This window comes from Mauremys reevesii, linkage group 2 (assembly GCF_016161935.1).
Source record: "Mauremys reevesii isolate NIE-2019 linkage group 2, ASM1616193v1, whole genome shotgun sequence".
Lineage (NCBI taxonomy): Eukaryota > Metazoa > Chordata > Testudines > Geoemydidae > Mauremys > Mauremys reevesii.
This window is the reverse complement of record NC_052624.1, coordinates 88,042,499-88,069,047: the sequence shown is the minus strand read 5'-3', so window position 1 is coordinate 88,069,047 and position 26,549 is coordinate 88,042,499. Positions and strand designations below refer to the sequence as shown.

At 45.6% G+C, this 26,549-nt stretch overlaps 1 protein-coding gene across 5 annotated transcripts in view; it reads right to left on the bottom strand.

Annotated features, from left to right (window-relative positions):
- FKBP9 (FKBP prolyl isomerase 9) overlaps positions 1-26,549 on the bottom strand; it is a 58,933-nt gene that overhangs the window by 14,947 nt on the left and 17,437 nt on the right. Inside the window, exons 1-8 of one of the 5 annotated variants that reach the window (XM_039526600.1) lie at positions 23,347-23,653; positions 21,285-21,413; positions 18,938-19,044; positions 14,082-14,227; positions 12,484-12,673; positions 11,626-11,771; positions 9,986-10,175; positions 5,987-6,132 (exon numbers count right to left, since the gene is read on the bottom strand). In XM_039526600.1, the coding sequence (XP_039382534.1) occupies positions 5,987-6,132; positions 9,986-10,175; positions 11,626-11,771; positions 12,484-12,673; positions 14,082-14,169 (760 nt within the window). In that variant the 5' untranslated portion in view covers positions 14,170-14,227; positions 18,938-19,044; positions 21,285-21,413; positions 23,347-23,653. Of the gene's footprint in view, positions 1-5,986; positions 6,133-9,985; positions 10,176-11,625; positions 11,772-12,483; positions 12,674-14,081; positions 14,228-17,944; positions 18,199-18,937; positions 19,045-21,284; positions 21,414-23,346; positions 23,654-26,549 lie in introns of those variants that run through there. The other 4 variants (XM_039526599.1, XM_039526597.1, XM_039526595.1 and 1 more) reach the window with 4 other exon arrangements.

The following is a 26,549-nucleotide window of genomic DNA, read 5'->3' as shown; positions in this document are numbered from 1 at the left end:
GAGTAGAAGGCCCTGGCCCTCTCGTGCATCTCCACTGGATCCGTGAGGGGGGCGCCGTCCACCACCAAAAGGCAGAGGTTGTGCTTTTTCACCCCCCCTCTTCTTCTCCAGGGCATAGAAGCGGGAGCCGCGCTCCATCTCCCGCAGATGGATGCGAGATCGAACAAAGAAGCCCCGGCCCAAAGATCGTCAAAGGCCTGGAGCTCCTCCCGCTTCTCCCGGTATGCTCCACAGAGGGGTAGATTCTCGGGGCTAGCGGCCAGACGCCTCTCCAGCTCTAAGACCTCCTGCTCCAACTGCTCTATCATCACATCCCTCCACTGGCTGGCGCCCCGGGTGTGGCTACGGCAGAAGAGCCGGGCACGCACCTTCCCCACGTCCCACCACCGCTGCACTGAGGGAAAGGCACGCCTGTGTTCCTGCCAGGCCAGCCAGAACTCCCAGAAGGATGCCATAAAGCCCTCATCCTCCAGCAGACTGTTATTGAAATGCCAATAGGCCGGCCCCAGCCTCTCCGAAGAAAGAGAGGCCATCATGGCCACCAAATGGTGGTCCGAGAACGGGGCTGGCCGAACGCTGGAGGAGTGGGCCTGTGAAAGATGACAGCGAGAAAAATAAATGCAATCCAACAGAGAGTGGCTCAACCGTTGTCCCCCCACCCAGACATAAGTGAACATAGAGTCATCATCCGGGTGGTGGTTGTGCCAGATGACCACCAGGGAGTGATGAACTACGATCTCCCTGAGGACGCCTGAGGTGGCCGGGCTCGTTTCAGTCCCTGTGCGGTCCCGCTCCTCGAGGGTGCAGTTGAAATCTCCACTCAGGACCAAGCACTCGTGAGGATCTAAAGAACCGAGGAAGGCGGATGCCTGCTGGAAGAAATGCACACATTCCGGGCCGGATGTCGGGGCATAGATGTTGACAAGATGCAGTGTTGCCCTTCCACCTGAGCCCAGAGGTGCAACAGGCAACCCGGCATGACCTCGGTAAACCCCATCACCTCAGGCTGTAGGTGCAGGGAGAACAGGGTCGCCACCTGGCCTGACGGGCAGCAAGGTGGCTAAAACAGACCCTGTCCCCCCACTCCAGCCGCCAGCTCGCTTTGGCAGCTGTGTCCATGTGGTCTCCTGCAGGAAAATAACCGAGTACCCCCCCTTCCAAAGGAAGGAGAGCACCTGGCACCTGCGGAGACCCAGCCTACAGCCCTGGGTGTTTAAAGTGGCAAAGATGGACAGCGACATAAGGAGGGCTGGGGATCATCCTCGTGGACAGGGGCGCTAGCGGTTCCCATTAGACCCCGCAGCAAACCGTGACTAACCCCAAAAGCCATCAGGGCGTCATGGAAGCTGTGGGTCCACTGGTAAGCCACAGCGTCCCGCTTCCTGGTCCCTTTGCCCTCCTCCAAAATGGCCCTCATGGTCTGGAGAACAAGATGAAAATAGCCCCAGCGCTGAAGAGCAAGATGCACTCTGTTCGTGGAGCCATGAGTATCCTCCAAGAAACAGCGCATCTCATTCCGCAGCATGGCAGGGACCCCGGGGCGTACCCTGATTGGACCTCCCTGCCCGCCCCGTGGCCTATCGAGACGGGCAAGCAGGGATCAGATCTCCGGCGCCGCGCTGCCCAACTCAGCACTCAGTACAGTGGCAGACGGAGAACTGCAGCCCCGGATGGGCCAGGAGAGGGGAAAACAAAAATTGCATCCCGGGGGCCCTCATAAAAAGGAGGCAGCAACAGGAGGGAAAGAATAAAGGTTAAGGACAGGAACAGAGACTGGTACAGGGTCAGGGACAGAACACAAATCTAGGACAGAAACAGGGTCAGGCGGGGAAGGACAAAATCGGGCTCAGGTGGCAGAGCCACCGGGACACAGAGCCTCTCGACCCGACACGGTGGGCCAAGGGGCAACAAAGGATCAGGGTGCCCCCCACAGCGCCAGGCTCAGGTGCCCCACTGAACAAGGCTCCCATGATTACAGCACTTGGCAGGGGTGGGGGCTGCAGCCCCGATTCATAGGGCAGAACACCCGTAGGCTCAGAGCCTGGCCTCTTGGCGTCAGCCATCACCTCACTGGGCACGGCGGTGTCGTACGGATTAACCAATCGCAGCCGAGCAGATGGTCAGGTCCTGGGGCGGTGCAGTGGCCAAAATGGGCATCCACCCAAGGCGGGGGGGGGAAGAGAGGGAAAAGGAGGATGGCAAATAGCAATCGCCCTTACTGAGGCCCTCTAACAGGGGGGCATCCATGCACTCGGTGGTCGAAGTCAAACCTAGGGCCTCAATCTCATCAAAATTAGAGGTAAAATCCCCACCCGCCTCTACGAGGTCCTCCTCAACAGCAGCCGGGGCAGTAGCCACTTTGGCTCCTACAGGGGGCACAGATGGCAAAGCGGCAGGAGGGACAACTTCCGTAACCCCCTCAGAGAGGGACTCCATAGGAGAAACAGTACTACCCATGTCCACGGCTGCAGTGACCTCAGCCGACTCCAAATGAACATCAGCAGGGGAGTCAACAGAAAGCCCAGCACCAGCGGCCCCCCTTCACAGTTTTACAGGGGGTCCCTTGCTGGGCCCATGCTCCCTGCTTTCAGCACCTCCCTTGCACGAGCTCCCAGCTCCCCAAAGAGGGGGGGCTGGCCAGCCGGGTCAGAGCCGGGGGACGAGGGAGTTGACGGGAGGGTAAGGGAAGAGGAGGGCAGGACACAGGGAAAGGGACAAACTCCCCCTGAGGCAAGCCCTGCTCAAGTCCCGCCACCGGCCCTGTCACCCTCTCCTCCGCGGGCCCTGGGCTATCACTCACCACAGCAGAGGGGCCCGCACGCTCAGCTGGGCACATCTGGGGGGCCACCCCCAAGACCCGAATGGAGTAGACAGCAGTCACAGATGGAGGAGGGGCGACCCCAGGATCCGGGCGATCAGAGCTACCGACGATGGTAGAGCTGACACCCTTCCAGGTATCAGGGGTCCCAGATGCCCCTCCGAGCTGGGGCAATCCCTCCGGACATGTCCCGCCGCCTGGCAGAGGAAGCACCAGACCTCCCTGAGGAATAGTAAACCCGGTACTAGGCCCCTCAATGGGGCACCAGAAAGGACCCCTCCAGAGCCACTCCGTCACGCGCTGCCGACAGCACTTGAACCTGCACCTGCCGGCGGAATGACAGAACGTGGTGGAGGGCGGGGTCCTTACAGCCCAACGGAAGGGGGCTGAGGATGAACAGGGGCTTCCCCAGGGTGGAGAGGGATGGCAAAAGGGCGGCATTGGGGAGGAAGGGAGGAACAGAGGAGAACGCCACCCGTACGCCCAGGTCCCCCAAAGACTCAAGGGGGACGTCAACACCCCCATCGTCAAGCCCCGCTACACCGCCTCCTGGACAGCAGCGTCCGACGCCAGGAAGAACACCACCTTCCCAAACATCTTCAGAGGCCGCCACCACGGCCATGGGCCCCACCACCAGCACCAACGCCTGCACATAGGTTTCTACATGGGGAGAGGCCGACACCAGGAGGCAACACACCCCATGCTCCCTGGTGAGGGTGGAAAAGGGGCCCTGGCCGCCGGGAATGGTATTCTGGGAGGCGGCTGGAGCGGACGGCAAGGTGGCGAGCAGACGGGCAGCAGCCACCTGGGCGTGGGGGCTGAGGAAGCGGCACCCCCAGGGCTGGTGGAGGGAACAACGGGTAAGGGAGAAGGGGAGGCTGCAGCCATTGACAGGGCTGCAGTGGGAGAGGGATCCATCGCCATGGGAGGTTTCGCCTTCCGGGCGGGGCCCTTGCACTTTTTCGTTCCCCGGCCCTTCCCACCGGCCGAGGGAGCGGTCTCAGAAGTGGAGGCGGCAGAGGTCGCGGCAGCAGCAGAGTCTTGGGAGTCCCTATCCGTGCCCACTGCCACCAGTCCCTCAGTAAGAGCGCTGACAGATAACCTGGCAGTGGCAGTCAAGGCTGCCATCGCAAGTGCAGGGGTGGGGGACTGAAAGGGACCTGCAGGAAAGCTGAAAGCAGAGTGGAGGGGCGCCCACAGAAAAAGGACAGAGAGAGACAAGGGACAACTCCCAGCACAAGATGAAGAAAACTGGCTCCCCCGGCTGCACTAAGGAAAGGAAGGGAAAACTAAGACATCATAGGGGAGTGTGCATCAGTGAAGGAATCAATGAGGAAAAAAAGGGGTGGGAGGGTCTCAAACGCCAACAACGGAACGTGGACTCGCAGGCAATAAGGGCAGACCGGGAGGGAGGGCAAGGAGCAAGGGGGGGGCCAAATCAGGTGTGCCTCAGGCATGCAACAAAGAGCAGGGTGGGTTCAAAAACAACCAAACCAAAGAGGGGGAAATGGGGCTGGCAACCACGCCTGCACGGCAGGGCAAGGGCAAGACAAACAAACTAATCGAGCACCAAACAACAAACCAGAGCAAACAGGGCGGCTAGAAGGGGGACGGGCAGGGCAGGCAGCAAGGGGTGAGGGGGCAAGCATCTGCAAGAGCAGGGCAGTGGACGAGGCAGAGGAAAAGGGGGCCCACTGGCTGAATGCAGCAGGGGAGGGAAAGGAAACGAGCACCTACGGGCATCTGAAAAACAAATGCCTGCTCACTGCCGCTATTTTCTCTGGATGATTAGAAAGGCAGAGCAAACTGCTGGGCCGGGGAGCAGAGAACAGAGCCAGAAGGCAGGCTGAAGGGACGGTGGTGGTGGCAGTAGAGGAGCGGATGGACTAGGGGGAGGGCTCCAGGCCACTCCCCCAGCTCCCCACAGCAAAGGCACCTACCACTACAGAAGCATGAATGTTACAAACCCCCTCCACAAAACAAGGCCTCCTCTACTCCTTCCTCAGCTCCAGCAGCAGTAACAGCTCTCCAGCAACAGCAAGGGCAACAGAAACCCAGCTAAGGGAGGCCCCAAAAATGATGGGAAAAGTGGGGCCTCGCACTCCCCTCTGAGGGTCACACCAGCAGGGTCCCCACGGACCCCACCACAGCAGCAGCCACAGCCGCCAGGGGGGGTAATTGGCCAGCAGGACAGCCTCAAAAGAGTGGAAGGCAGGTATCTCAGCCTTCAGAACAAACAGATCCCCTTGTTCCCTGGGTACCGTAACAGGGGCAGTTCTGGAACCAACTAAGGCAGGCAGGCTAATTAGGACACCTGGAGCCAATTAAGAAGAAACTGCTAGAATCAATTAGGACAGGCTGGCTAATCAGGGCACCTGAGTTAAAAAGGACCTCACTTCAGTTTGTGGTGTGCATGCAAGGAACTGGGAGTGAGGCATGAGGTGCTGAGAGTGAGAAGACATATTGCTGGAAGACTGAGGAGTACAAACATTATCAGACACCAGGAGAAAGGTCCTGTGGTGAGGATAAAGGTGGTGTTGGAAGGAGGCTATGGGGAAGTAGCCATCATGCAGCTGTTCCAGGAGGCACACTAGACAGCACTCTAGCGCTCGCCCACGTCCCAGTTCTTAATAGGAACACTCTCCTGTATCCATCCGGTCTAACTCTGTAACAGAATTTTAATTGTATGTTATACATACACACATCCTTTGTTGTTGCATGCATCCACTGTTTACAGCAGCCGCTTAGGTGTCTACAAAACTTGTGGCTGTGGAAGGAATGGGGAAGAAAACTTAACATACAAAAGTCCTTTAGCATACACAAATTTATTAAAATCTACAGGAAACAGGCTCTCACTGCAGAGTTTATAAACTCGCAGACTCCTGGCCCCAGTAACCCGTTTGTCTAAACCATAGATTATCCAAATAATTTTCATGTCCCCCACCTACAGTCAGACAACTGAGACTGTATAATCATATCTAGCTACCTAAAATCTTTTTGAAGACTCTGGGCCTAATTCTGCCACTTTTACACCTTTTGAGTACTATATTAATATACACTCCTTTTGAATACCAAAAGAGAAGGAGATTAGCTAGTTTTAATTGCTTGAAGAACAAAGGAAGCAATGCTTCCTATGAAAGACTGTACTGAAATAAAAACTGAGCTCACCTCTTCCTTCTTCTCCATATCCAAGATGAGGTGGAATTATTACTCTTCTCTTTTCTCCAATGCATACCCCAAGCAAACCTTCATCCATCCCTGCGATCACATAACCTTTCCCAATGTAGGTGTCATATGTATGGTTCCGGGAATAGCTATAGAAAATATTTTGCTTTAGTGACACTATCAGTATCAGCAGTTTTGTAACTTACCTAGTACTATAGCAAACTTACACATGTATGTTTCCTTTTCCCACTTTGTGATTGTAGTTTTTCAAATTGTTGTGTAACTTTAGCATTCTTTTTAAACCAGTTAAATCCAGATACATGACTGTGTTCTATCACTGTAGCGGCACAAAGCAGCCATCATGCAGCAGTGAATCTGGCCCATAATGTTTAGCCAGTCACAGGTGCACGTTTTATTACTTATGACGGTTAAACCAATACTGAGGAACCCTGGCTGTGGAACAACTTTTTTGCAACAACATCTCTGCAGGATACAAAAAGTCAAGAATTACCTCCCTAGATTTCTCTCCTTTTAATATATATATATATATAAACTAAATGAAATTAAATGTTAATAAAAGTAACAGTTTTCTCCCCCTCAGTTCAAGCACTGCTTTAATCAGTTTTTATAAACAAGGTACTAGATTCATTTTCACCAGACATCCCTCATACTGTCTCATTTTGTAGCAACAGCAATGAATAACTACTGTTAGAATAAATGGATATCTGGGTGACTGCCACCTGAATCATCTACTAGAGGAATGGAGAGCTGAATAAGCTCCAACAAGGAAATGCAGGTAATATCCCTCCCTCCTAAACTATTGGCCAAGCATCAAAAGGCCAATCCCAAGCATTTGGACCAACATCTGTTACTAAAGAGAACAAATCTACCACAAAAAAGATGCTATTGCGTGCTGCATCTCTTGGAGGCCAAGTACACGCACAGCCCAGGGGAGGAAGCGCAGAACTGGTGTTAAGCCATCATAATGGCCCTGGGATTCTGGACGGCAGTGCAGCCCCTGGTGTAATTTAGGCAACCCTAGCTGGGTTGCCTGTGAGTAGCCCTACAACTTAGAATTGCCCAGAATGGGTGTAGAGATCATTAACACACATCTCCTACCCCCCAGCCTCACTCCTGACACATTCTCTATGCCAGTGGGAAAAGTCCCCCGGGCTGGCTCCTTTTGGATGACTAATTACACATGTTAGATATTGTCTTAACGTGTAACTTTTGCAGGAAATTAGAGGAGTGGCATTGTAAGAATGCATGCCATTTTAATGAATAAATTTTAACTAACATTTGTCAGCTCTTTAACATGATGTACAATTATTCAGATGCACGGGGTTACACAGCATCTCTCACTATTTATTCACAATGACCAAGATATAAATGCGAAGGAAATTTTCAAAAACTGAGTTATTACAGAAAAGACAAGACATCAGTTTACATTTTTATAAGAGGAGAAAAATTTTGACAGGTAACACGGTTCCTATGCTATGCTTGAACTCTATAGTGTATTCCCCACTGGAATACGCAACGCAGGGCTTTGGCATTCTATTTGCACCTCTGTCACTATGACTCTGAATCTCTCTGTATCTCAGTTCACGTATTGTAAAGTAGATAGCCTATAATTCTATTAATATAGATAAATTAATACTATGTTTGGAAAGCACTTTGAGATCAGATTACAGAAGCCATAGAAGCATAAAGTAGTATTGCTTTATTTATTCTACAATGGTTTCATTGTAGTCCATCTTAAGACTTAAGTCCATCTTAAAACACAAGTCCATCTAGCCCAGTATCCTGTCTTCCGACAGTGGCCAATACCAGGTACCCCAGAGGGAATGAACAGAAAATCAAATGATCCATCCTTTGTCACCCATTCCCAGCTGGCAAACAGAGGCTAGGGATCCCATCACCATCCATCCTGGCTAATAGCCATTGATGGACCTGTCCTCCAAGAACGTATCTAGTTCTTTTTGGAACCCTGTTATAGTCTTGGCCTTCACAACATCCTCTGGCAAGGAGTTCCACAGGTTGACTGTGCGTTGTGTGAAAAAATACTTCCTTGTGTTTATTTTAAAACCTGCTGCCTATTAATTTCATTTGGTGACCCTTGGTTCTTATGTCATGAGAAGGAGTAAATAACACTTCCTTATTTACTTACTCCACACCAGTCATGATCATATCATATCTTCCCCCCCGCCCCCAGTCATCTCTTCTCCAAGCTGAAAAGTCCCAGTCTTATTAATCTCTCCTCATATGGCAGCCGTTCATTTTTGTTACCGTTTTCTGAACTTTTTCCAATTCCAATGCATCTTTTTTGAGATGGGGCGACCACATCTGCACTCAGTATTCAAGATGTGCACGTACCATGGATTTATATAGGGGCAATCTGATATTTTCTGTCTTATTATCTATCGCTTTCTTAATGATTCCCAACATTCTGTTTCCTTTTTTGACTGCCACTGCACATTGAGTGGATGTTTTTAGAGAACTATCCACTATGACTCCAAGATCTCTTTCTTGAGTGGTAACAGCTAATTTAGATCCCCATCATTTTATATGTATAGTTGGAATTATGTTTTCCAATGTTCATTACTTTGCCTTTATCAACACTGAATTCCATCTGCCATCTTTCATCTTCTTGATAAGAAGATAACATTGCACACATTTTTCACCATATGGCTTTATAAATTGAAGTGTTCCTGGACACACAGAATAATCTTATTATTATGAACTGGCCCCTACTTATGTCCTTTTTTTCTTTAGTATTTTTTTAAGGACCTGATTCTGCAAGGTGCAAAGTTTTCAAGTAGGGAAGTAGGATGCTCTTGTGGTAAGGCACAGGAGTAGGACTAAGAGATGTGGGTTCAATTCCCGGATCTGCCAAAGACTTCTCTTGTAATCTTGAGCAAATCACTTAATCTCTGTGCCTTAGTTCCCCAACTGTAAAATGGGGATAATATTTCTTTTCTTCCACCCTTTGTCAGTCTTATCTGTTTAGAGTGTAAGCTCTTTGAGGCAAGGGCTGTCTTCTACTATGTGTATACAGTGCACCTAGTCCCGTGGGCCCTAACCTCAGGTGGTGTCTTAAGCAATACTGCAATACAAAGCATGAACAACAACTCCTCTTAATCCCACTGACATGCTCAAAGTTTTGAATTACTTCTGATAAGGAGATACACCCTCCCCGCTCCCACTCCTAACTACTGCCTGAAACGCACAAGTCCCACATGCTTTACAAATTGATGGGAAATGGGAAGAATTCCAGAGCATTCCTACTCACTACAACAGTGTTATAAGAAGCCTCATATTATATATATATATATATATATATATATATATATATATATATATATATATATATATATATATATATATATATATATATATATATATACACACACACACACACACACACACACACACTGTATACTAGGGGTAGGCAACCTATGGCACGCGTGCCGAAGGCGGCATGCGAGCTCATTTTCAGTGGCACTCACACTGTCCAGGTCCTGGCCACCGGTCCAGGGGACTCTGCATTCTAATTTAATTTTAAATGAAGCTTCTTAAACATTTTAAAAACCTTACTTACTTTACATACAACAATAGTTTAATTATATATTATAGACTTATAGAAAGAGACCTTCTAAAACGTTAAAATGTATTACTGGCACATGAAACCTTAAATTAGAGTGAATAAATGAAGACTCGGCACACCACTTCTGAAAGGTTGCCGACCTCTGATGTATATTGTACACATATAGACTGGTATCAACAATAGTTAACTCTTGTATACCGCTTTTCATCATCAGAGCTGAAAGTGCTTTACAAAGGAGGCCAGTATTATCCTCATTTTACAAATGGAGAAAACTGAGGCACAGAGAGGGGAAGTGATTTGTCCAAGGTCACCCAGCAGGCCAGAGCCAAGAATAGAACCCAGGTCTCCCAAGTCCCAGTCCAGCGCTCTATCCATATAATGGATAGTAGTTTGGTTACCTGGAATCAAATAACGTGCCGTCCAGCAGTGTGCCATTATAGTGATATCTGAGAAAGTCCCCAGTCTGGCTTTTTCGCTCACAAGATTCAGGCACTTGTTGGTTCTCAATAGTGATGCCATCTTTCGGGTTATGAAGATCTAGCAGAGCCACATCAAAAACCAGAGAAGCCTGACCAGGAATCTCTTTACCTACGTGTGAGATGGGGAAGAAGGAATTAAGTCAGAGCAATAGTTCTAGAAAGAATTCAACTTTTTGATCAACCTTTTCATGATATAATATTTTGTTTTCACACCCCAGATAGCAGATTTGGCTATTAGGACAATGAATTTAAAAAAAAAAAAAAAGGTACTGCAGAATTAGGGGCCCCCCCTCACATAGTGAAATCTGCTTTCAGTCATCCATCCAACGCTCCACCAGGGGCGGGGTTGTCCTCCAATCCCATTATTTTATTTATTCTAGGTATATTTATACTGAACCCATTGTGATAACACCCGGTCATACAAAATACTGGTTTCTCCAATTAAAGATGACAGCAGTCTATGTACCGTGTGTGCATCTGACCAGGGTCTCTGAATTAGTGAGTATTTCCATCATACTTTTGTGTGTGGGGGGGGGGTGTATATATAACAACAAATGGGACAGAGAAGGTATACTGGAACTTCTGTTCCCCGTGTCCCATAAGACAAGGAAAAGAGTTCACTCGATGAAATTAAAAGCAGCAAATTCAACATTGACAAAAGGAAATACTTATTCACACAATGCATAATTAGACTGTGGAACTCACAGGAAGTCGTTGAAGTCAAGCAAGATTCAAAGAAAGATTGGATATTTATATGGATAATAAGAATATCCAGAGTTATCATAATTCATGATGATAAAAATCAAGGAAGGGATATTAAACCTCATTGTTCAGCACTAGAGCCAATTTCTTACTATTCAGGATCAGGATGAGACCTAATGTGGAGGGACAGGTGCTACTACAGCATTCTTGCCTCTTCCTTTGAAGTGTCTGGTCACTGACAGAGACAGGATACTGTCTAAGAAAGACACTAGGTCTGATCCAGGATGGCAATTCCAGATCTGATCTGGGATATATTGTGAAGTAACACAGACGACTCTTTACCATCAATGATGGGCATGGGCATGGATTCACAAACAGTGGCTCGGATATGTGTGAGTGGAGTCCAGGAAACAGCCTACTGATGGACTGTTATTAGTGAAACTAGCAACAAGAAACAAACAGAAACTGGGAACTCTAAGATGACTTTCCATTTATTAAGAGAAGTCAAATTGCTGTGGCAGTTGTCTAGAAGAAATAAGGAAGCACCTGACTTCCAGTTTAAAAAGCATATGGAATTTATTCTTCATAGAAAGATTACCTGCAAAGAAATTAAACTTCACCATGTTATATATTACAATTAAGTCAATGCTAAGCACTCATCTATCAATAAACCAGCCTACTATTTATGAAAAAAAATACCTACACTTTGCTGATAAACCACATCCTGAATTACTTTTGAAAAGTATTTTCCATTAATACATAATTTGAAATAATGGTGCTTTCACAATGCTAACTACGTAATGCAAAGATCTGTGTTAGAAAATGGAGAGTTTTGGGAGGGAAGAGGGTGTTTTTACCATCTCCTTCTTCTCCATATGCTAGGTAAGGAGGTATTGTGATAATGCGCTTTTCTCCTACACACATTCCTAGGAGTCCCTTGTCCATACCAGGAATCAGCCATCCAATTCCCACATATGTGTCGTAAGTTTTCATCCGATTGTGGCTAAAAATTAAAAGAATTAAAGAAGAAAAAGCTAATATCACAGAGCCAATAAAAAAAAAAAGGAAAATAAATAACCAAAAGCTACACACACAAGCATCAATGAGTTGCCAGAGCTCACTTCACACTTGGCACAAGGAATACAATTTACAACCTTCTGTTCCAAAAACACAGGCATCTACAACTTGAGCTAATGGAGACATTCTAGGTAACATTTTCCAAAGTGCCTAAATGATTTAGAAGGTTAATCTCAGATTTAGGAACTTAAGTGCTTCATTGAGTTTTCTATGTAGGATTTAGGCACTTGTGAATATTTTACCCTCTGTTATATTTCAGCATTAGTAGTACAAGCCTTTAGAAGGGAAGAATCACACACACACACACAGACACACACACTTGAGCAAGTCTGACATTTGATCCTATAGAGGATGCTGGTACATAGACTCATAGACTCAGACTCTAAGGTCAGAAGGGACTATTATGATCATCTAGTCTGACCTCCTGCACAATGCAGGCCACAGAATCCTACCCATCCACTTCTATAACAAACCCCTAACCTATGTCTGAGTTATTGAAGTCCTCTCTCTTTGTTTCACAGTGTAGTAATTAACATTAGTTATATTATCCACTTGGAAAAAAAGAGGAAAAAAGCTTCCTTTAAGTAGCCCAGAACAGATATATTAAAAAAATCCACAGAAAAGTATTAACACCTTACCTTGAGTCAAACAGAGTCCCATCCAAGAAAGTTCCATTGTAATGGTATCTTACAAAGTCAGACACCTGGATTGTCCGAGTACATTTTTCAGGCTTCAAATAAGTTTGAATTTGAACCTCATCTTCAGAATTCCAGAGATCTATCAGAAGTACATCAAAATGAAGCACTGCATTTGGGGGGATTACACCAGCTGCAAACAAAACAAACAAACAAACAAAAAAGTTAAAATCATTATCATGTTACCCACCTTTTCATAGGGTACCAAACTAATCATCATCTAACTTTACTTGGGCCACTGAGAGCGTCACACATCTGCCACCCACAAAGAAGAAGTTTTCAAAAGAAGGTAACCAACAACAGCTTTATACTTATTTACAATTTTATACCTTTGTACTTTATAACTTCATATATTTACTAAATGGCTGTAATTATACCTCCAGGATAACACAGGAGGGAACAAAATTAAATCGTTGGTAAAGACCCAATCCAGAATTTTGCTGAGCTCCTCAACCCCCTGTGAACTCTGCCAGAACTCTGCCTTTGCTACAGATGAGGGCACTTAACACGTTATAAGATCAAGCTCCAAGTAACTGTTTGATACTCCTAGACTATTCTCCTCCATTTGGGACTTGAAAATTTTACACATGAGCAGTGAGTAAGAAGCTTTTCTTGAAGAAACTGGGGGGTTACTTATTAAATTCTACCGAATGTTATAAGGACTCTGTCAACTTGAAATCTAGTCAGTAAAAATTAAAAAAGTTAAGTCACTTCAGATAGTAACCCTAAGTCTTCAGCCAATTTTTGTGATTTTTCAACATTTTTGTTTTTCCATTTAAATCATAGGACTGGAAGGGACCTCAATAGGTCATCTAGTCCAGTCCCCTGCACTCATGGCAGGACTATTATCTAGACCATCCCTGACAGGTGTTCACGTAATGTTCTCCTCTCTCCTGTTTTTGTGTGAAAAACCACACAGGGAGAAACTGACTATATATGAAATGTTGTCAAATATGCTAGTCAAGCAATCCGAAAAAATAGAGAACAATATTTTGGCCCTGATCCTGCAAGTACAATGCATCTGAGTGCTCCCACTGAAACCAAAGGGAACATTTACATGCTTAAAAGTTAAGCGCACGCTTAACTGATTGCAGGATCAAAGCCTCTCTCTTTAATCTTTTCCAGTTACGGTAAACAAAAGGTGTTACTTGTAAAAATAGTGCGTAAAAACAAAATTTATTTAAAAGTTTAATTTTTAAGCTGAACCCTCATTTTTAGAATAATCCTAGCCTTATGGTTGCGGATACAACTTTCCAAACAAATATGACCCAGGAACAAGGTGATACAGTGTTGTCTTTGTATCTAGCAAAGTCTGCAGAGTGAAGTTGCCTTATTACCATAGCATTGGCCCTGGACTTCACTGGTGAAGCCCCTGTATTTTAATTCTTTAGCACTGAATGGCAGGTATCTGAAAATTGCCCTCTGACCCACCCAAAAAACATCAAATCAATTCTTTTTTGTAACTTCAGATTTTATCAACTTAATTAAATCTCCTACATCCTATGTAACCAAATCATTTATAGCCATGCTGCTGTACTTACAAACTCCTTCACTCCCATAGGCAAGCTTGGGTGGAATTTTCACAAAACGTCTCTCGTTCACACACATTCCAACCAGAGCTTTGTCCATCCCTGCAATAAGCTGACCTTTTCCCACAAATGCATTGAATGTGGAACCCCTGTCATAGCTAACGAGAGGGACAGAGAAAGAAAAACATAAATGGATTATTTACAAACTGCTCTATGTCTCTCTCTTGTGCTAGTTTAATTTTATCTTGTTCCAAGCTCACCTAGTTAGAGCTTCAGACATACCTGCTATGGAAACCAGAAAACTAATGAAAGCATCTCCTAAACTTCACACCTCCATTTGACCCCAATGCAATCTCAGCCTGTTATCTCTCACATATGCTTCAATGATGTAACAGGTATCTTCACACAAACATCAAACTACAGCTGAATTTTGCTAATTCACACCAATGACCAGAGGATCTATTGCAAAATTACTGAATTAAGAAGCAAATTAAACAGTTTTTAAAAAGCAAGGAAAATGTACCACATAATATAGTTCGTTCATTTATTTTGACAAGAGTAGTTTAATTTTGTAACACTTCAAAAAATACTGGTAAGTGCACCGTAATATGGTGTAAAATAATGAAGCCTTAGTAACATGAAATTTCATTGCTACTATTATATCTTTCCAGAGAGGGGGAAGCACTATTTTTGGTGCTAATTGTAGGATGTGCTAATTAGCTAAATTTTTCTCCTCCACACCCATTTCTTTGATATTAAGACTTAGACAAACATCAAAAATTTACAGATTTGCTTTATACAGCAAGTTTGCCAGTTCCAATAATGTGACATATACTGGAACTTATCTTCCAATGGGATGATGTATGAGTGTTTGGGGTAAATTTGAATTATAATAAAGTTTTCCATAAAATGGTCACAGCTGCACTGTAAATATGAGACTCCCCACAACAGTATAAGCGTGGGTGGCAAAAGCTTACCCACATTAAATTCAATACCACGTACTTTCTTTGATGTAGTAGTTCAGTTCAGTTCATCTGAATAAATACCGGTAAATGTTGCACTTAATTTTCTTTAACAGAAAATGTGAACAACAAACATAACAGGAAGGCAATGAAGCCTCTGAAACATTCCCCATCTTATATATGCTTACATTGCTCTCCTGTCATTGCAAAGCCTTTATGTTGTCTTCAAGTCATTTTCTTCAGATAACAAGAACAACTTTTTTTTGTTTAATGCTATGTCCTCCTTTCTGCCTGCAAGCAGCATTCTCAAAACCAGCCAGTAGATGGATATTGTTATAGTCAGGGCTTTCAGAGACTGCATACATCACTTCCACAACACACTGAGGCTCCTAATAGCCCCAGGCCTAGAATTCCTAAACTGCTTGTAAATGCAATCTCCCTGTTGACTCCACCATTTTGCAATAGCCAATAACTTTTCTTAAAGCAGACATTACTTGATAAACATAATTCGCTTTCTACTCAACAATATTTCCCAGACATTTCTAGAGAACTTATGCTGGAAAACACAATTTAAACAAGCTCCTAGCAAATGCTGCTATATCTACAAGCACCCAATGAATAAGATTTTAAATTTATATGTTAAAGATTCTAAGTGAGAAATTGATACTCGTCATATTTTGTCAATTGGGGAATGTATGAATATGTCAAGGATCAATTTAAAATAGAAAAACACACAAATTCATTATGCATTAAAAACAAATCCACAGTATCTAAAAAAAATATATTTGTATCGACTAGAACTGAGCAAAACTATACCAGATCAAAACAGGTCTGCATGACTAATTTTACTGACAGTTTACACAGATGGCATTTTTTTATTTCTTCAATATTCTATAGTTAAAGCCAGACCTAAAACTCCAAATTATTTATATGGGCATGGAAATAAGCACACATATTTGAAGAAGAAACACAATGGCATGAATTCTGTTTTTTAAAAATAGATGGAATACAGCAGTTACTTCCGCAATACATTTTACAAGTCTGTATAAAAGTGATTTGTAGGAAAGAGACCTAACTTGGAAAGAGCTGTACAGTAAAAGCTTCCAAGTTTCATGAAAGTTTTCATCACTGAAGCAGAAAGCTAAATAAAACTGACAGTTATCCATCATAGAAGCCTGCCTCTCTTTAGGCTACAGAGGTCTTTTATAAAGCAATTTCAAATCACTACCCAAATATATTTGCTCCGATTTCATTAATATAGTCTTCTCTTGCACCTTTAATTTAAAAAACTAGCTAGCAGCTATAAGAAGCATAATAGAAACTTCGTAATAAATAAATAAATAGTAAGTATATATTTGATTCAAATCAATCTTTAATTCCTATATGGTAAGCACCTCAAAAAAAAGTCTTCAAATACTCTAATCAACAATAAAAAAAACCTCTTCAATTTCTAGAATTGCTAACTTGATGCAGTGTCAGATTTTTACTTTTTAAATTACTCTAAAACTATAAATTAGTAAGTCGCAAAAATGTAAACCACAACTAGAGCAGACTAACAGACAAATAGACAATAAACAAATAGACCCAGTTAATTTCTACATTTATTTCTGTCATATGGGTTCCTACATAGATTATTGCTTTTCATCAATATTGCTTACTGGTTATTAAAATAGCACCCAGAGGACCTAGCCAGGTTTGGGGCTCATTGTGCTGGGCATTTATAAACACATGGGGTATGTCAATGCTTCAAGTTGGGGGTGTGATTACCAGCCTGAGGCAACATGCCTGCAAGAGCTTTGATGAAGTCAGCACACTGAAGACTGAGCAGAGCTATAGCAGTGGGAGGGGCCAGCTGCCCTGAGTACATGCCTGCAGTGTCTGATGGATGTGTTTGGGCTGGATAGTCCCTTCTGCTTCACATTTCACAGGCGTTTCCTCAGCCAGAAATAATCAAATAAATTTGTTAGTCTCTAAGGTGCCACAAGTAACTCCTGTTCTTTTTGCGGATACAGACTAACACGGCTGCTATTCTGAAACCTGTCATTAAAAATATATGTTTATACAGTTTATATACATACAATAGTTCCATATTTCCACGTGGCTCTCACACCTTTGTGCAGTGCAAAAAGACTGTGACTTCATATGACCAGGGGATGGGGGAAATATGAACCAAAACTACTGACCCCTCCAAGGCAACCCTGGAGCCCCAACCCACTCCCATCTGGAAACCACCTTCTCCAAAACCCCACACTCTCCCTAGAGCTCTCCAAATGCCTACCTTTTATCAGAGAGAGAGAGAGAGAGAGAGAAATATATTATACAGGATATAAACCCTCACTCCTCAGAGAATAAGCCTGACAGGGGTGAGAGAACAAGGAGGAGTCCCCGTGGCACCTTAAAGACTAACAGATGTATCTGGGCATAAGGTTTCATGGTTAAAAAAGCCACTTCTTCAGGCAGGGTGAGAGAGAAACTCTTACAGGGAGCTTATTCCACAATTGCCCACTAAGTAGATTGCTTCTTGTGCCTCTCTTGGGAGCATCTGATACTGGCCACTGTTAGAGCCAGGATACTGGACTAGATGGACATTGGGTGTTTCTGTCTGGGAATTCCTGGGGTCTGAAGGCCCCCCCACACACACTTCAACCCCAACAAAAAAAATACAACCCACCTGATCTCCTGGCACCCCCAAAACCCCACCCCCCATCATCAGTCCCTGGCACCCCCCAACATAACCCACCCCAGCCCTCTCCCCATCTGAAAACTCCTAAGGGCCACTCCCCCCTCGGACCCGCTGCCCCATCTACTGCTGACCCCACACTCCAAACACCCGGAGGGGGGCAGCTCCTTCTCTCTGCGGCCCCCACCACTCCCGGCTCCTGTCCCGGCAGCCGCAGGCGGGCCGGGTGGTACCTGGAGTCGAACTTGCTGCCGTCGGGGAAGGTGCCGTGGTAGTGGTAGCGCACGAAGTCCCCGCTGCGCACCGTGCGCGCACACTGCTCCGGCACGAAGCTGCGCTCGATGTGCACATCCTGCCCGTCCCAGGGCTGCTCCCCGGCCGGCACCGGCGGAGCCTGGCACGCCACCCAGCTCACCAGCAGGGCGGGCAGCAGCAGCGAGCAGCAGCGGTGCCGCCACCGCCGGGGCAGCATCCCCAAGCCCGCCATGCAGCGAGAGGGAAGAGAAGGGAGGCCGGAGACTGGGGGGAGTCCGAGGGGCCCTGCGAGCGATTCCTGGCCTCCAAGCGCCGTGCGGCCTGTCCCACGGCTGCTGCAAAATTTGCAAACGTGGTGGATGAAAAAAAAAATCCCACCCCTCTGCCTCCAAGAGGGAGGAGACAGCAGCCGAGGGGGGGTGCCCAGGCGGGCGGGGTGGTCGGAGCACCGCTGCTGTTGCTACTGGGTAGGTGGGTTCTGTTCTGGGCGCTACGCTCCAGCCCAAGTTCTTTTTGTTACATGTAGTTCGTAAGTTTCGCTGCTCTCCTGGAAACAGGCCAGAATCCAGGCCTCAAAGTCCACGGGGGGAAAGGGAGGGAGAAGAGGCATCACAGCACATCCCCAGGACCCTTCAGAAGTGAAAGGCTGGGTGCACATGGGGCTACGTGGCGCTGATTCTGAGTTCAGCGCAGTGTTGCTCTCCCCATCTCATGTTCCTTTGCTTCTTTCAGGCTTTAGATCAAGGGTTTGGTTTGGTTTAATTCCTCCAACATACATTTTTAACTACTATGTTGAACCAGTGATCACAACCTTCATTTGTCTCCATTTCTTTACAAATGTATTCATGCATTATACCACATTTAGTTTTTGCATTTTTAAAAAACAAAAAAAAAATAAAAATTAAATTAAATAATATTTTCACTGAAACTAACCCAAAAAGTATATTGTAATATTTTTAATAGTAATTTACCGCTTGAATACTGCTTTTCAACTTCAGATTCCATTGCAAACACTAGCTAATGCTCAGAACAGTCCTTTGGGTTTGGTAAACATTACAATCCCCAGTGTTTTAAACAGCTGTGGAGATTAAGGTAGAGAGATTAAATGATTTGACAAAGGCCACAGCAGTAAGTGTTGAAGCTGAAATCAGAATTAAGGCCAGTTATAAGACCAAAAGAACAGTCATAGTGGGTCAGACCAAAGGTCCATCTAGCCCTGTATCCTGTCTTCCAACAGTGGCCAATGCCAGGTGTCACCCATTTCCAGTCTCTGGCAAACAGACGCTAGGGACACCATCCCTGCCCATCCTGGCTAATAGCCATTGATGGAGCTATTTTCCATAAATTTATCTAGTTCTTCCTTGAACCCTGTTATAGTCTTGGCCTTCACAACATCCTCTGGCAAAGAGTTCCACAGGCTGACTGTGCATTGTGTGAAAAAAATCCTTCCTTTTGTTTTAAACCTCTTGCCTATTAATTTAATATGGTGACCCCTAGTTCTTGTGTTATGAGAAGGAGTAAACAACACTTCCTTATTTACTTTACACTCTGATTCTGCAAACACTTATGCACATGCTTAACTTTATGCATTGGGTAGTCAATGGAATGACTGATATTGGTAAAGTTAAGTGCGTTCATGTGTGTTTGCAGCATTGGGGCCTTTGTCTGCAGAAAATGTTGGTTGACCTATTATTCCACACACAAAAAAAAGAGCAAGGTAGATAATCCCTTTTATTTGACTAAACATCAATTTCTAATATGAGCTTTCTGGCTAGGATAGGTACTTTCTTGAGGTACAGTATCACTTTGTGATGCTATTTATTTGGTGTTCACTGATCATACATTTCATTGTTGATCATTACAGTAGAACCAAGGTCCAGTCCTGCAACTTAAACTTGTGCCAAAGCAGAGACCCATGCAAATCAGTGGGGCTTGGTGCACAGGCAGAAGACTGTCCATGTGCATTGTAAGTTGTAGAATCAGGATCTATGGGCCCAAATCCTCATTCTTTGTGCCCCCAAATCTCCCATTGATTCCATTGTAAGGTCAATTTTCCAATTTGCCATTTTGTTTTGCCAGAGTTGTAGTTTGCCCTCCATATTGTTACCCCTTCTTGTTTGCCAGTTGATGCCCTTTCTGTTCAAGGCGGGAAAATTAAGACGGGAACAGTATCCTGTCATCTATGTCAGTGTTTTTCAAAGTTCAGGTCACGACCCAGTACTGGGTCGCAGCATGTAAGGCACTGAGTCAGCTTGCTCAGCACCCAGAGATTCTAGCAGCTCTGGTCAGCTCTGCCGACCAGGACATTAAAAGTCCCGTCGGCGGTGCTGCCCAGCTAAGGCAGGCTAGTGCCTACCTGCTCCAACCCCGCGCTGTGCCCCGGAAGTGACCAGCAGCAGGTCTGGCTTCTAGGCAGGGGGGCCACAGGGCTCCGTGTGCTGCCCCCATCCCGAGCACCAGCTCCACACTCCCATTGGCCAGTTCCCAGCCAATGGGAGCTGGGGAGGGCGGTGCCTGCAGGTGAGAGCTGCACGGAGACACTTGTGAGCCTCTGCCTAGGTCAGGAGCTGAACCTGCTGCTGGCCGCTTCCAGGGCGCAGCGCTGTCCGCAATGCCAGGACAGGCAGGAAGTCTGCCTCTGCACCCCAGCTGTGCCAATGACCAGGAGCCGCTGGAGGTAAGTCTGCACCCCAACCCCATGCCACAATCCCCTGCCTTGATCCCCCCAAACCTGGAACCCCTTCCTGTACCCCAAACCCATCATCCCCAGCCCCACCCCAGAGCCTGCACCCGCAGCCCAGAGCCCTGACCCCCCTGCACCCCAACCCCCTGCCCCAGCCCTGAGCTCCCCCCAACCCAGAGCCCCTCATGCACCCCAAACCTCTCATTCCCAGCCCCACCCCAGAGCCTGCACCCCAGCCCAGCCCCAACCCCTCCTGCACCCCAACCCCACCCAGAGCCCTGACCCCCTTCTGCACCCCAACCCCCAGCCCAGAGCCCCTTCCCACACCCTGAACCCCTCATTCACAGACCCACCCTGCAGCCCTCACCCCCACACCCTAATCCTCTGCCCCAGCTCTGAGCCCCTCTCACACCCCAAACTCCTCATCCCCAGCTCTACTGAGTCGCGGGCATCAACAACTTTCAACTGGGTCCCCAGAAAAGAAGTTTGAAAACCACTGATCTATGTAATCTGCCCAGAGATAAGACTCTATATAAGGACTGTGTGCACAGGGCTGTCCGCCCCAGTGGCAGCCCAGTGCCTATTGTGTCCTAGCCAAGACTATGAGTCAAGAAAAGAAGAGAAGATCTGCTTACCCGTTGTTCCCGATCCTGTCGTGTTGTCGTTCCTGGTCCCCTGCATTGTTCCTGTGTGATCCTGTGTACTTGTCTCCTGGTGTCCCGTGTGGTTTTGTCGTGCTCCCAAACCTGTGTGTAGTCCTTGTTCTGTAGGAGCATCAGATATGGTGCTGTATTGATCGCCTTGACTTCTTTGTATACCTACCTGTGTTATTTTGAGGTCCTTGGCTTCAAGTCAATCTATGGGGTTAACAGCTGAATGCTTTTGTTATGTTTACACTTGTTTGTTGTTGGTTGTGGGGTTCTGTTTAATAAATACCTGTTTGTACTTTATACCTGCCTTCTTAGTATTCTTAAAGGGTCGATCACCCCTGGTGACAGATACAGGAGGGGGAATGGATCTGTAGTGTGGGGGGTTTGTGGTTAAATCCTTGTGGTAATACCCTGTACCGGGTTAACACCATAATTTCAGCTACAGAAGTGAAACAAACATTAAATGATTTAAAGATACTGCACAACTCTCATACCCAGAGAAAATACTGATCAGGTATTATTATTTGTTGTGCAGTAGCACCCAAAGGGGGTAAATCAGGTTGTAGACCCCATTGTGCTAACTGTGGTGAAGTCAAAAGGAGCTGCATACCCACCATCTGTACAACATTTTTGAGGGTTTCGACATAGTGCTAGAAAACAAGAGCTGCCAGTTGATCAAATCAGAGGAATTGTCCTAGACTGAAGTGTCAATAGAGGAGGTTTTGGAATAAATTGCTAAATTAAACAGAGTTAAGTCCCCAGAACCAGATAGTATTCACACAAGAATTCTGAAAAATCTGAAATCTGAAATTGCAGAACTACTAACTATGCTATGTATCACTTAAATCAGCCTCAGTACTAGATGACTGAGGATAGCTAATTTAACACTGATTTTTTTTAAAAGGTTCCAGGGGCAATCCTGGCAATTACAGGCCAATAAGCCTAACTTCAGTATCAGGCAAATTGGCTAAAACTATGATACAGAACAGAATTATCAGACACATAGATTAACACGATTTGTTGGGGAAGAGTCAACATAGCTTTTGCAAAGGGAATCATGCCTCACCAATCTATTAGAATTCTTTGAGGGGGTCAACAAGCATGTGGACAAGGATGATCCAGTGGTTATAGTGTACTTGGACTTTCAGAAAGCCTTTGACAAGGTCCCTCACCAAAGGCTCTTAAGCAAACTAAGCAGTCCTGGGATAAGAGGGAAGGTCCTCTCCTGGATCAGTAACTGGTTAAAAGACAGGAAACAAAGGGTAGGAATAAATGGTCAGTTTTCACAATACAGAAAGATAAAGAGCAGGGTCTCCCAAGGATCTGTACTGGGAACAGTGCTGTTCAACATATTCCTAAATGATCTGGAAAAAGAGGTAAACAATGAGGAGGCAAACTTTGCAGACAATAAAAAAATACTCAAGATAGTTAAGTCCAAAGCAGACTATGAAGGGTTACAAAAGGATCTCACAAAACTGGGTTGACTGGGCAACTGAATGGAAGAGGAAATTAAATGTTGATAAATGCAAAGTAATGCACATTGAAAAACATAATCCCAACTATACATACAAAATGAGGGGGTTTAAATTAGTTATCACTCAAGAAAGAGATCTTGGAGTAGTTCTCTGAAACAGCTGTTCAGTGTGCAGTGGCAGTCAAAAAGCTTACAACATTGGGAACCATTAGAAAAGGAATAGATAATAAGACAGTAAATATAATAATGCCACTATATAAATCCATGGTACGTACAGATCTGAAAAACTGTATGCAATTCTAGTCACCCCGTCTCAAAGTAGATATATCAGAATTGGAAAAGGCAAAGAGAAGGGCAAACATGGATTAGGGATATGGCACAGCTTCCATATGAGGAGATATTAAAAAGACTGGGACTGTTCAGCTTGGAAAAGAGATGACTAAAGGGGGGATATGATAGAGATCCATACAATCATGAATGGTATAGAAAGTGAATAAGGAAGTGTTATTTACCCCTTGTGAAGGGGCAGGACTCACCATCTTGGCACCTCTTGCTGGCCATGTTGGGAATTACCTCTTGGTTGCTGGTGCCCCTTCCGCTAGAGGTGTCTCACTGCCGTCACTTCTGCTCCACCTCTAAGACCCGCGTCGCTCCCCAGACTGTGGCATCCTCTTCTGAGCACAGCCCTCCAGCTGTTCCCCACTCCGCTTTCTCCCCGCTTTCCGGGGGAACTGGCTGTCTCTAGTCCCTCCACTTGCTGCTGTGGCCTACTGCAGCTTTTGGTCTAGCCCCTCACCTCAAGGGGTAAACTGCAGTCCGAATACTGGACACGCCCTCTGTGGCAAGTGGGGGGAAAGGAAGCTACTCTGGGCCCCAATCCACTGACCCTATACCCGGCAGCCACACGCTGCTGCTCTTCCAACTCCCAACACCTATTTCCCTGGGCCACTTCCCCGTAGCCCTAGCATCTTCCTGGCCCTTTGTACTGGGGCCTCAGACTGGCAATCCTCAGGTTAGAGCTTCCTATTGCTCCCCTGCCCCTACCCAGCACTACTCTATCAAAGGTACTTCTCTAAGGCGGCCAGTCCTTCTCCCTTGCACTCCAGGGAAAGACTGACTGCTCTGTTAAGCAGCCCTTCTTATAGGGCCCTCCCTGGCCCTGATTGGCTGCTCCAACAACCCTTCTCCTGACAGGCTAGCTACAAGTCCTTCTCCCATTGGTTGGGTTTTGCACAGCCTCCCTGAGGGCTGCTTTAACCCTCCATCTGCCTGTGTGGGGCAGCTGCCCCATCACACCCCTTCACATAACACAAAAACCAGGGGTCAACCAATTAAATGAATAAGGAGCAGGTTTAAAGCAAAAGGAAGTACTTCTCCACACAACACACAGTCAACCTGTGGAACTCTTTGCCAGGGGATGTTGTGAAGGCCAAAACTATAACTGAGTTCAAAAAAGAATTAGAAAAGTTCATGGTCTGGGACCCCACTGGATGTTCCTGAGGCACTGACTGCCAGGTACTGGGACTGGCACTCCCTGTACTATTTATTCCCTCTGAAGCATCTGGTACTGGCCACTGTCAGAAGACAGGATAATGAGCTAGATGCACCATTGGTCTGATCCAGTATGACCGCTGTTAGGTTCTAATTGATAAAGAGCAGGGGGCAGCTGTTTGAAGATTGCCATATCTGTGATCATAAATCACAACCTGCTTGCAACAACAATCCCATCCAGTGTGTGCTATCAACCTCACCAGCAATACCACCACATCTCACTGGCAGATTGCTGAAGTCACAAACCAAACTTGGCAACCAAGAATGAGACCAATCACAAAGCATAAAATCAGGATTACAAAATGTGACAATCATCATCAATTAAAAATCCTTTACAAAAAGAGATGATCTATTAAGATAAGGAAAAATACTGGAGAGAGAGAAAATATTGATCAGATATTATTTTTTGTGCAGTAGCACCCAAATGGGGTAATCAGGTTGTAGACCCCATTGTGCTCGCTACGGTGAAGTCAAAAGGAGCTGTATACCCACAAATCTTGGCCACTGTATTTTTTTTTATTAGAATTTTTGTCCCTCCTTTGGCCCAGATCCTCAAAGGTATTTAGGCTCTTAATTTCCAACAGAAACACACTTGCAGTGAAAGTTAGGATCCTAAATACCTTTCATCATGAGGGCCTTAGTATTTGTTTCACACCTGCTCAATTCTGTGCCTATCTTTTTTCTTCCACTCTCTGATTTTGTCCCCATGTTCTCTTCATAATGGAATGCAATAATCTTTAACTTTGAATTGAACTTTTGAAGCCATGATGTTCAAGTTAGTTAGAAATTAGGCAAAAGGATTATTGCACACTCATCACTATTTAGTAGTGCCTGGAAATATGCAATAAAAAAAAGTCACCAATCCTCTCTCTACTGATTTTGGATGATTTAAAATCATGTATTTACTCCATCTCTAGAGCCCTGCGTGGATACAAAATTTGTATCCACAGCCAATCTGCAAAAATGATCCGGGGACATAAAGAGGATATCTGCATATTTGCAGGGCTTGATATACAAAATTTGTATCTGCATCTGATCCATGATCCGCAAAAATGTTCCATCGATATTCATGGATTTGCAGGGCTCTCTCCATCTCATCTTTCCAGTAGACCCTGAATGAGGTTAAATTGTTGGGATATTTCTTATGCCAGACATCCAGTATATTACATAATATGATTCACTCTAAGGCCTGGTCTACATTTAAAACATATACCGTTGGTTAGGTAGACAAGGCCTAAGACCCAGCTTCTGTTCACTGCAGCAGAGAGGAAGGTGGACAGGAAAATGGTTACTCCTCCCTGATTCTCAGGGAGGGTCTGTGCAATGGCGTATATTAAAGAAGCCTGCAAACTGCTGTAACTTACACTAGCTGGCATTGTGTCCACTAAGCATAGTCAGCAACATGCTTCAGCCATGCCCCAACCCAATCCTCCCCACATCTGACATTCCCTATGCGAAGGCCAAATAGAGGGAGTGGCATCTCCCTACATCAATGGATTTCTCAGCTGGATAGATCTGGCTGCTTTCTGACTCCTCTGTGCTGCTCAGGAAGCATAAATGGGCTAGATCAGAACAGAAAGTGTCCAGTATCTTTGTAAGAGAAATTATTCTTAACCATTTAACTAGTTTCTCAAAGGGAAATCATTTAGAAACCCCTACTTATATGCTGGTTAGGAAGAACAAATGCACTGCAAATTAACAGGCTTTCCTGGCACTATTCTGGGTAATGCCTTCCACATTCTTCACCAACCTGAAAACCCCAATGATGACTAATTTCCTTTGGGCAGGAAGATGAGCACAGACCTGCCTGAAATTACTACAGAAACCTGTTCTAACGGGAGGATTGTCATTCCCAGACTTCAAAACACCACACAGCTAGAGGCATTCTCTCTGGAGAACTGTCTTTCAGGAATGCCAGTGGATAGACATGGAATGAGGAGTAAGAAGGGTAGAAGAATTAAATCTGTTAGGTGAAAAGAATGCCCAGAAACATGCGGAAATTCACTCCACCGCACCCCAGCCACGGTTTTGCGTTCCATGTAAAGCTCAAGCTAACCTAAGCCTATCCACCATGATATGGCACAATATCTGGTTTTGATTTCCAAAATGGAGCTCAAAGGGCTGATACACTGCCCCTGATTCTTTTGAGAGGCAAGCGTTCTCTCCTTGGAACAGATAAGAAAGAAAGTAAAACAGCCAAATAATTTACCCTTCTCATAGTTACA